The sequence below is a fragment of the Lates calcarifer genome, unplaced genomic scaffold (assembly GCF_001640805.2).
Source record: "Lates calcarifer isolate ASB-BC8 unplaced genomic scaffold, TLL_Latcal_v3 _unitig_983_quiver_3073, whole genome shotgun sequence".
NCBI classification, from domain to species: domain Eukaryota; kingdom Metazoa; phylum Chordata; class Actinopteri; family Centropomidae; genus Lates; species Lates calcarifer.
This window is the reverse complement of record NW_026118135.1, coordinates 3,313-15,141: the sequence shown is the minus strand read 5'-3', so window position 1 is coordinate 15,141 and position 11,829 is coordinate 3,313. Positions and strand designations below refer to the sequence as shown.

The following is an 11,829-nucleotide window of genomic DNA, read 5'->3' as shown; positions in this document are numbered from 1 at the left end:
TTGTCTAATTGTTTTTATATTTTTAAGTATAAGCAGAGAAATGTAATGTTCTAGGCAGCAAAGTAAGCTAAGCCCCCAGAGGATGCAATATTCACAGACCATTCTGTATGTGTTGGAGGGCGCGGACAACAAAACTGACCGTTTCTCTATTCTTAGAACCTTATCAGGACTGAGACTAAACATGTTGGGTTTGTGCTGTAGGTTGGTAAGAGATAAGACCATGGGGGTCAATAAAATGACTAGTTTATTCCAAAGGGAGCATTAATGTGCTCTGTAAATTTCATATTAAATCTAGTTGCAGTGTTGACAGTTTCACCTCCTTGATACAAGAGGAAAGCTCAGAAGAACAGAACACATAAGATTTTGAAATTTCTTGGCCACAAGTGGGAATTTCAGCCCAGTGATAGCGCTACAGGAAAGGTCAAGAGGTCATCAAAACATTTGAATTAATTCTGGGATCATGAATATCCATGTTCATGGAGACCTGCCAAGATAAGCTGACATGAAAATAAGGTTGTAACTAGACCAAAGTCAGAAGGTCACCAAAATCAGTAGAAATCCATGTCATGAATATCTTTAGTGTTTTATGGTAATCTGTCCAGTGAGATTTTGATTGAAGAGATGGATGAATCTCCATTATAGGGGCAACATAAGTTAAAGGCCTCATATTGTGGAAAGTGAGATTTCCATTTCCAGGTCTAGGCACCACAGAAATACAGAAAACAGTCAGCCGATTAGAAGAGAGGCTCAGAGATGCTTTTGGTACTTAAAATCACAAGCTTATCTTCTTGTGTGTGGAGAAGGCGAGGCATACATCTGAGCTGTTGTTGCGGTTTTTTGTAGTTAAATCAGGTCACGGAAAATGATTTGCAACATCTGCCTGAATACTGAGTATTGAGGTCCGAACATATGGATTAACTGGTTGGACTTCTTGTTGCGTCAGCAGTCATATGGACCATGTGAGAGCTCATTGTGAAGTATGGGGATAAAACACAGTGCCTGTGGCGTCCGTGTTCATTGAAGGTCAGAGCTCTGGAAACTATCATCACTTCCCCAGTGAGGTTACCACAGACCTGCACACAAACACACGTGCACACACACACACACACACACAAAAGCACACTTGCAAGCACCCACAAAGAACTAACAATACCTACTTATCTCAAAGGCCTGTTTATGACCCATGTTCTATCATAATGGCTATATTATTCATAAACGTAGCTTGACCTTCCACAAACTGCATTTCAAATGAATTGCCTCGACTCATGATTATTATCAAAGAACCCCACTGAAATCTTTAACAACAAGAAATGCCTTAAAACATGCATTTATCTATTGATGACAGATGTCTTAGAGAGTATTGATCACTTAACTGCAATAATCTACTGGTGAGCTGTTGACTGTAGCATGGCAGGGACAAAACTGCTGCTCACACTGGTCTCTGTTTCTAATACACAGATAGTACAGTTCCTTTGTCTGGGAATTTGAATAGGATTTCAGATACAATGAATAGCCACATGTCAGTGACTTTGCATGGGCTTGGTAAGTTTTACGAAAATGCAAATTTGTCCAGAAAGCCTAAAAACTTCTTCTCTCTATTTTGATCCAGTATTTGTGAGAGTCTGTCAGTGTCTCCAGGGTAAACTCTCAGGGCTGTGGGTGCAGATTCCAAAAAAGGCATCTGCACAGACTCAACCTCTCTCAATCTTTATGTATGCTGGAGTACACATTTTTATATTAAACAAGTGAAACATTATGATAGAAAAAAAACACCACACCAACACACTGAGGTTTTGCCAGGACAGGGGGAATGGTAATAGTTAAACTTGCCAATAAATCACAGATTATACACTGAAGGTGGTTTAACTTGCCAGTTGGATCACTTGTGCATCCAACTTTCTCCTCACTTTTAAAGAGTCAGAGAAAGCTTCACCTGTTTTTAATATGATCCAGACCAACAGGCAGGAGCTGTAAAACCCCCTCAGTGTTTGGACTGTACAACTGAACTAAATGTTTTATCTCAACTTTAAACATAACACATGCATTCTAAACTTTGTGTGTATATGCAGGACTTTTAAGCTAATTTCTTGGATATTTATAAAAGATGTGAAAAATCATAAGTTAGAAAAAAGCTGTTTGCTTGTGCTTACAGCTTTTGTCTCATGCAGCCCTGCTGCAGCGACTGCGGGGACAATGTGTTCAAACTCTCAGGAGCTCTCAGCACCCTCCGCAGGCTGGCTGTGTGATTGCTCAGCACTGACCATGATGTCATCACTGCATGTTATAAGGGCTCTGACAAATAGCCTGGGAGACACATTAGAAGAGACACTGCTCAACCAAGCCACTGAGTGAGAGAGGTGCATGGAGATTAAGAAAACATAAAGTAGAACGAAGGGCATGTGACACTGAATACTTTACAGGAACTACCTGAACAGTCACATTTCTACTTTATATGGGAGGCAGAACAGAAAACAACTACCTGTGGAGGTTTGTACTTTTTATTTTTGGTTGGCTTATTTGACATGTTTTTCTAAAGCTGTGCTTGCTGAAGCCTAACAGGATGTAATGGATTTGTTTTGTGGTGATGGCGCTATATTTTGTTCTCCTTTTTTAAAAAATAAAGCCAACAACAGACAGATCAGTGCAAAATTGTTAGCACTACTTTTATATGCACACTTGAGTTCTATGTACAGTGTTAGTTTTTTTTTTCTGTCATTATCAGGGCCTTTTTAGATTTAAATTTTCTTCACCTTAAACTCTTCAACTCCTTTTGTGTATGCATGTGTGTGTGCGTGTGTGTGTTATCCACATATGGTCTCTTCAGATGGGAAGCACAACCCCCCCAGTGAACTTCAATGTGAGTGACAACTCTTCAGACCCAGCTAAGAATGAGGAGGGCTACAGCGAGACGACGATCCTGCTGGGCATGGTCATGTCCTTACTCGTCCTGTGCATTGTCTTTGGCAATATCCTGGTCATAACAGCAATTGCCCGCTTCCAGCGTCTCCAAAATGTCACCAACTGTTTCATCACATCTCTGGCCTGTGCTGACCTGGTCATGGGTCTTATTGTGATTCCTTTCGGTGCCTGTTACATCATCTTCAAGACCTGGCATTTTGGTAGTTTCTGGTGTGAGTTCTGGACTGCGACTGATGTGCTCTGTGTGACTGCAAGCATCGAGACCCTGTGTGTTATAGCAATAGACCGTTACCTAGCCATCACTTCTCCCTTCCGCTACCAGTCGATGCTGACCAAGTGCAAGGCTCGCATTGTGGTTGTGCTGGTGTGGGTGATTGCCGCTTTGATATCGTTCCTGCCCATTCACATGAAGTGGTGGATATCCGATGATGAGCAAGCAAAGGAATGCATTGCGAACAGTAGCTGCTGCGAGTTCTACACCAACATGGCTTATGCCATCACCTCCTCCACCATCTCCTTCTACATCCCTTTGATCATCATGGTTTTTGTGTACAGTCGTGTTTTCCAGGAGGCCAAGCGCCAGCTGAAGAAGATTGACCAAAGTGTTGGACGTTTTCATAACAGCGACAACACCACCCTCAAATCTCTAGAGGCCAATAATGGTCGTGTCCACAAGAAGGTTAAGTTTTGCCTGCGGGAACACAAAGCCCTAAAGACACTGGGCATCATCATGGGGATCTTCACTCTGTGCTGGCTGCCCTTCTTTCTGCTCAACGTGGTGGTGGCCATCTGGAAGGTGGAGAACATTGACCTCACCGTGTCCACAAGAAGGTTAAGTTTTGCCTGCGGGAACACAAAGCCCTAAAGACACTGGGCATCATCATGGGGATCTTCACTCTGTGCTGGCTGCCCTTCTTTCTGCTCAACGTGGTGGTGGCCATCTGGAAGGTGGAGAACATTGACCTCACCTTCAGGATACTGAACTGGATAGGTTATGCAAACTCTGCCTTCAACCCTCATTTACTGCCGGAGTCCTGAATTCAGGTATGCCTTCAAGGAAATCCTCTGCATGAAGAGGAACCGCCTCAGCAACCCGGGGCCCGTGAATGGATACATCTACAGCAGGCACAGCTGGCAGAGTGAACAGCAAGGGAGGAGTAAGGGCAGCTCAGAGGACAGTGATGCGAATGAAGGGTGTCTAGGTAAAGGAGCAGGTGTCTGTAGTGTTGTGGACAGAGCAGTGGACCCTAACGGGAACTGCAGCAAAGGCCTTTCAACTGTCACGACTGTCCTTTAAACTTGGAGCCCTGAGACGTCTGTCAACAGGGCGATCAAGACATGTTTACACTGCTTTCATAAAGTTTTTTTTCCAATTGACTGATGAAGGTAAGGCCAGTTGAACTGACCGGCAGAGTGTCTACAGACTGCTTTAAAGAAAATAATCACAGTGAATAGATACTGTAGGTAGGTCACTTTTCCTTTAGCTACATTTATCACATTGATTTTTACATCTACCTCATCACATCTTTTTAAATATTTCTTCTTAACTCTAAACTATTTCACACAACTCACTGTCCACAGGACTTACATTGGAGCAGTATCTCAGCTGTTTATTTACTCGACTGAATGCTCTGTGGACTATATAATTGTTAATTATCTGGCTCCAATTGAATTTGTGGGCATGTTTTTTATCTCGGAGTTCTTGGCGATAGATCCCACAATTTACTCACATAAAAATGTTTTTGAAAATCAAAGTAGATGTTGTTCAAGGCTGTAAATTCCATCTGAGTGTGCCAATTCGGCATGAATAGTAAGTCACTTATTTCCATCAGAAAACGAGGAGTGTTAAAGGATCACGTGTAATGCCTCTTTGGTGCTTTTATTTGAAGAAATACATTCCAGCTCAACCAAAATTATGATTTAGAATCATTTGGTTTCCTTTTTTTAAAAAAATGGATTGTCTGAGTGTGATCGATGATCAACAACAGGTGTGGCAGAACCTGTCTCTCTCTCTCCCTCTCTCTCTCCCCTCACGCTCAGCAATGCTGTGAGGCCCCTCTCCAGCTCTAGTGTTTTACAGCCTGTTGCATGGGAGTTTCTGTTGCCAGCAGATAGCACCAGAGTTATGAACTGTCACAGCTATCTAGATCTCAGTAGTGCAAGCTGAGAGGGTTAGGTTATATCAGCTAGATTCCATTGTCATAGCCCTAAAGATATCTAATATCTTTTGGTCCAAAGCAAATAACATTATGTTTAATGTGGTTAATCCTGGGTATTGAACTTTAAAGCTTGTAGCTGTTTTATGTATAAATTCCAATGCCCTTTTTTTTTTTTTTTTTTTTTTTTTTTTACATTTGCTACAATGCAAACATTACATAGCCATCACATAAATGTGTGCCAAACTATTAGTTATTCCTGTCCCCTCTTTGTGCCAGTAGCAATAACAGTTGTTCCTACTGTTGCACAAACTCTGTTTGTTTGTTGAAATTTCGTGGTTGCTGTGTTTCGGCATGTCCAGTGTTTACTGAAACCAGAGAAGCAGTTTCCTTAGCCATGGCACAAGGGTACAAACCACACACAGTAATAAACAGTGCGTTGAAATAGCCAAGTGATAACAAAGTTCCAGGCCCCAGACACAGTGGTGATGATTACTCAGGCCAATAAACAGATGAGAAAAACAGTGCCTTTGTCACTGCTCCCTGACATTTCCCAGAGTCTCCTCCCTGTAAACGGATGTCTGGGTCTTTACTAAATCAGTCTAACGTTTGAATAAGATGCTCAGGGGTCCTCTTAGCAGAGTCTCAGCTGTTTCATTTCTTTCAGTCAGTTTCGGTCAGTCTCCTTTAGACACTCTCGGTGTGCAGTCTCCAGGAAATGCCCCAGTCCAGCTGAGCACAACCCAGTAAACACGATAAAATCCATTATTGCTGCTGTTTAGCTGGAGAATCAGATAAGTCATGACTAAAACCAACACTGAAATAGATTAGTAGCCTGCAAAGTATACAGTTCCCAATTTGCATGATATGCTCTTTCTTGTCACTCGTCTTAAGATCCCAGGCTCACTTTTTGACTTCAGCAATTAATAGCATGAGCATGCTGTAAGAGAATTCACCCCACTTTCCCACATTATATGGCTTTCAACATCATCACTCTCAAGAGGAGTAATGGACGCTGCATATGTAACCCCTTTTCCCCAGTCAGTTTAGCGATGTCTAGTATGTTCTGATCAAAGTGGCATGCTAAAACAAAGCCAGTCTAAATCTGTGTCAGTTAGAGTAAGTCACACCATCAAAACTGTGAACTTTGTTCCCTCAGAGGAACCCTGTATCACTAGGTTTAGTTGGCACTGTTGTCACAGACCTTAGGACAGACGTAAACATGGTGTCATCATACGTCAGTCTTTGCCATGTGAAAAACAAGCTTTCCAGTATGTTGAACTCTTTCTCTGTTTTTTCTTTTTCATAGATTTACAGCAAAGTAAATGCAGGGGTTTCATGACAGAAGTTCTCCAGGTTTTTTTTTTCTCCAGCATTTTCACTGTACAGCATGCAAAAAGCACAAAACAGATGAAGATGCTAGACCTGTATTTATTCACTCAGATTTAATAAAGGCACTGACGCTATATAATGAGTCACTGCTCGAAAAAAAAAAGGGTCTGTATTTAAATCATCTGTCATTTTTAGAAACACCTCGCAAGTGATGGTTTGCATGTCTGCTATATGATTTGTGGATTTTGGTGACATTTCCTTTCAAAGTGATCAGTTTTAGTCCAAGTGGAATAGGTTGTGAACTGAATATCCACACTGCTCCCTCCTGGCAGTGGCCACTCCTTGCATTATTAATGGTTACCATTTCATCAACCTGTATAATAAGGAGCGTAATTCATTCACTCCTCAGGACACAACACAGTTATGTGCAATGAGTCTTGAATGATTAGCTGACACTACAACATTCCAAGCACAGCTGATGGTTTGGAACCCAATGCAACAAAGTCTCACCCAGATTTATCTACTGGTCTAATAAAATAAAATAAAAAAAAGTGGATTCTTACAAAAGTCTTAGATATACTTTAAAATGTGGCACATATATTTTCAAGGCTCAGGTGGGCCAAAATCCTCACTTGTCCACTATTGTTCCTATTGAACAAAAACAGCTCCTCATGGTTTAGATTAGGTCGTACAAGCAGCACTGTATAGCACCATGAAACATAGAGAAACAACTGAATCCTCTGAGTTCATGAGCTATAAATACATAATGGCTGAAGAGTTATGCCCGTTCGCTTGTACCATAAAGTCCCTGTTAGTGACTCAAAATGAAGAGTCATGAGAAACGGTCGCTGTGGAATCTCAGCGCAGACAGTTTTGAAGGTGGACTATTCTGATGAGAATTGTTGTGTGTAAATGTGAATTTTCTATGAAAGTGAAATACTGCTTCAGTTGTCATATGACAAGTAAACCTATCATATGTGAACTTCTTTTTGTGGCCAGAGTGAAAAAGTTGTCACTCAGCTGAATGTTTACTTAATGTTTGCAAGCTATTTCCGCACAAGTTTTTTTTTTTTTTTTTCACTGTTAAGGTAATGAAGCCTGTTACAAACATGTGGTGTCATGTGGTATTTATGAAAAAGCAAAAGTGTATGTGTCGTAACATTTATATTGAAATAAATTATGTACATGTTGCATGAAATGTCATTGATGTGTCCTTTATAATCATTGGTGAGTAGAATATATAAGGTAATATATAAGGTGTAAACTGTATGAATGCATCAGGCCTATACAATGACAACAGTTAAGTCTATTCCAGTATGGGAAAACCAGTCATCAACATGTGATCCAAATAGAATGACAGACAGAAATGTTCAGGACATCATGAAAATGTTTCCATTCTCTTTTTGAAACTGTAAGCCTGCCCAATGCTCCAACTAATCATAGATTATACAGAGCACCTAATTCCATTCCCAGGGAGGAGGACAGTAGAGATATGGAGAGACATAAAAAATGTCTTAATATTTGGAACCTAGCCAGAGTAGAAAGCATTTTTCGTGTTTCTTTCAATGCTCATCTGCTGAATGAAGATTAAAAACCTTCAGAGAAGGTATCGTGGTCATGGATGCAGTTTGATATTAACCATGAACAGAACAACATACTGAAACTAATGGGTTTTGTAAGTGATTTGATACAGTACATTTCATAGTGAACAAACAATGTTGGACACTTATAGTATTTTGAAACAAGATAATGTGTTTTCATCAGCCTCATTGTTCTTTTTGCTTCTCTCATGTGACAGAGTAAGGTTCAAAATTAGGTCATTAAACAAGATACTCTCTGATGACAAGTCGTACAACTGGAACATACCTTCAGTAATACCGCTCCCTCTTTTTTCTCCCTCACTCTCTCTACAGTTTCTACACAAATATTCACAAGACTGAAAAGGTTGTTGTGAATTAAAGCCATTGAGACTTGCAGCCATCTGTGAGGAATGATTAAACTAGCTTACTACTTACAGAGGTAACTCTGTGTTACTTCCAAAGCCAAGGAAATTGTCATACTATTAGTTTCTGAAGTTTCAAGTTACATAAACCACTGTGTAGTATTTCCCCATCATGTCAGTTAGCTGTAACAGCTCTGTTTTTTATTGGAAGTGGGCAACTGACACTCCAACTCCAGCCAAAACTGTTAGCCTATCTAACAAACTGGTACAGTAAGTCCTAGCTATGAAGTATGACCTAGCTGTTTGTTAGAAAACAAGAACAATGGTGTTTCTTTATTTTCTTCTGCCAGGATCATCAGTTGCTTTTACAGGGTTCTCATTTTAAAATGAATCAGCTGGAAACGCTAAAAAGTCATTTTCCAACCAACTCATCAAGCTAATGTTTGCTCAATTAGCTAGCTAGCTCCAGCTGATAAGGTCTATCAGCAGATGTAATATCAGCCAGCAAAACTGGCAGCTGTTAGCTAGAAACGTGACCTGCTTTTGTCCACCTCTGTCTGAAATGAAGGACCCATTATTTCAGCAATTACTTGATGGATCTTGAAATCTGGCAATGGCATTGCCATAATCCATGTTTTAGGAGAGTAGAAAGGTTAACGGGAGTCGCAACAGTGACTAATGGGTCACCTATAGAGAGCCATGCTGAGGCCTATGAACTACTACACACTCTCAAGATTCAGCTGTAGACCTACTTTTGATTATGTAAACATTATAAAGGCATATCATTATTCATGCTTCCTTCTTGCAGTTGAATTTCACAGCTGAACATCATCATGATTACAAGGGCATGTACATTGTAAATGCATCCACTTTGGAGAACCAGAGTTCTTCACTGCCCTTTACTCTTTAATCCTTTAAAGCTCAAGTTTTCCCCTGCAGCGTTAGATTGCAATTTCAGTTCAAGTCGTGTCAAATGCTCCATGTCTTTCAGGGGTTTAGACATGCACTGAAGCCGATCCACGGGGACGTGTGCAGACATAAGTCTGTGAGATCTGCCAGGTGCTCTCTGGAGCTTGATAGCCAATTTTCAATACTGACAGAAAAACTTCTGAGGCTTTCAAATAGGCCCATGCATGGTAATATCTATCATTATGCTGCAAGGACTCCTTCTCACTCTCCTTCTTAAAGAGAATGATGAAAAGGCAATTTTCCCATATCTAGACCTACCATGTTGTCTGAGTTACAGTTAAAATTTAAAAAAAGCACCAAAGAGGGAGAACTCTCTGAAAAGAAAGGGCCTGTTTTGGGACAGGATGACAGGATTTTCTCAGATATGTATAATCATGGCAGTGACATACTGCATACACGATGTAAGCATGTGAAAATGTTGTCTCTGATAGATCGATAAGTCCCCTGGTACTTTAGTGACTAGTGACCAAGGCACCACAATGTCTGCAGTCCCCTCACTCCCAAGGGCCTAAATAGCATGGGTGTGTGTCTGTGTGTGGATGTATGTGCACGCATAGGCTCATCTCAAATCATAACTTGTCCCCCTCTGAAAAACAAGCTCCACCCGACCTGAGGTTAGAAAAGCAAATGCGAACTTAAAAGATGTGCTTCACTTGGTTTTTCAAGGCCAAAGTAAATGCAATAAAACATGTCAAATAAAACAAGAGCAATATCTTGCAGTTGTCACTGTGTCAAGCTAATTTTTGTTTCCTGTCTGCAGTCAGCCATATGCAAACTCAGAGAATAAGAGTACATTGCCTCTGACAGTTGATTTATGCTCTGTTTTGTATGATGCAAACCTTGAAGATGGAGTCTGGATTGTGCAGTGTCAGGTCTTTTCCCTGAGTCCCCTCTTTAAATAATGGAGTCTTTGGCAATGAAATACATTACAGTTAAAGATGCAAATCCATATTCATATGACATGCAGTGCAAATCAATTGGCAAAATACCAAGATATCAGTGAGATAGATGAGACATTTGTGACGTGAACCCAATATGGGATATAGATGTCATGGGTTAATCACATATTGAATGATGCCTCAAAAGCTGTGAGACACATAAGCATATATATAGCCCACACATGTTCCTTATTGTTTCTTCTTCTACCACCTCTCAAAGCACAGTCGCTTCAGAGAGCAAATTTATTAGAGTCTTCAGTCCTCTTCTCTGCACAATCTTTTTTCTCCTTGGAATTGTGTTCTCATTATATATATCCTTCTGTTCAATAGCTGTAATGGTTGCAAAAACATATAGTTAAGGTGTCAGTCAAAATTGGTCGTGGTCATGGTTAAAAGAAATAATGTTGACTGTTGGTTAGAAATGGGAAATGAACAGCTCTCTTGTTAAAATCCAAAGCTTTGCCAACACATTCATCCACCTTGACCTCCGCCTGTGTGGACATTGTTGCCATGTGACAAGGTCCCCTAACTTTCTCCTTTGCTCCCGTCATAATTATTACAGCCACCAAAAAGGTCTCATCACTTTAATGTAAATATGTTGTTTTGCGTTATTTAATGATGTCTGACTTAGTAAAATGTAACTGTAGTTCATAATAAACTGCTTGCATAAAGAACCTATGGGGTTGTTTTTCATGGACTGTGGAGGACTGTCTTGACAGTTTGCATACCTATTTGCTCAGCGGCTAATGAGACAATAGTTAATTCCAAAACATATTTATATTGTCAACCTTTGTCTCATAACTGTCAGCAAACCATTCCAGTTTTGTGGAGCAGTCTGTACTCCAATGGAGAATGTTAAATAAAAGTGTGTTGGTGTAACACAGCTAAGAAGCTATGATAGCTTTGTCCATTGTTGACTCTCTATTTCCTCAGAAGGTGCCACTGAGAAGACAGTGGTGTGTTTTTGCATGTCAAAGTTGAACCTGAAATTTATGTGAATTCACTGGTTGCAGTGATTCCATTAAGATGACATAATTTCATTGTGAACTGCTGATGTGGTTCCTTAAATCTCCTGTTTTTGTGTTCGCTGCTTTATCTCTATTTTTCTATTTGAGCTATCTATCTGCTGCTTTTTGAAAAGTAATGACCACGTTCAAGTGGCTTGTAATGTTTTTTTTTTTTTTCCCACAGAGACCAAAGGAGAATAATACATATGCAGTCTATTGTACTAGTGTACAGTATGTACAGGGCAGCGACTCTGAACAGACTCACACTCATAACTGCATACATCTGTTTGTGGTTTTCTATGATGAAAAATGCATTCTGGATGTGGTTTACAGGAGGTCAAGAAAGTTTCTTGACTGAGTGTACGGGTGGCCACAATAAGTTAACTGCTTACAGTCTGCAGGGACCTATTGTAGGCTGCTACTTTATTTTTAAGCGTCTGCCTCATATATCTAGTAGTATTAATCTTTTTCTTCATGTCGCTGCTGTCAGTGGATGGCTTTTGGCTTTAACCAGAATAAGTAGGCACATTGACACAAGCCAAAGACGGTGCAGTGTAATAATGCCA

The 11,829-nt window shown here is 40.4% G+C and overlaps 1 protein-coding gene across 1 annotated transcript; it reads left to right on the top strand.

The window, feature by feature from the left end:
• Positions 1-2,373: 2,373 nt before the first annotated feature.
• On the top strand, positions 2,374-4,351 carry LOC108880788 (beta-2 adrenergic receptor-like). The gene is given in 4 exon segments (XM_051069443.1): positions 2,374-2,487; positions 2,825-3,598; positions 3,751-3,935; positions 3,937-4,351. Coding segments are annotated over 3 exon segments (1,239 nt in total). The 5' UTR covers positions 2,374-2,487; the 3' UTR covers positions 4,217-4,351.
• Positions 4,352-11,829: the final 7,478 nt, after the last annotated feature.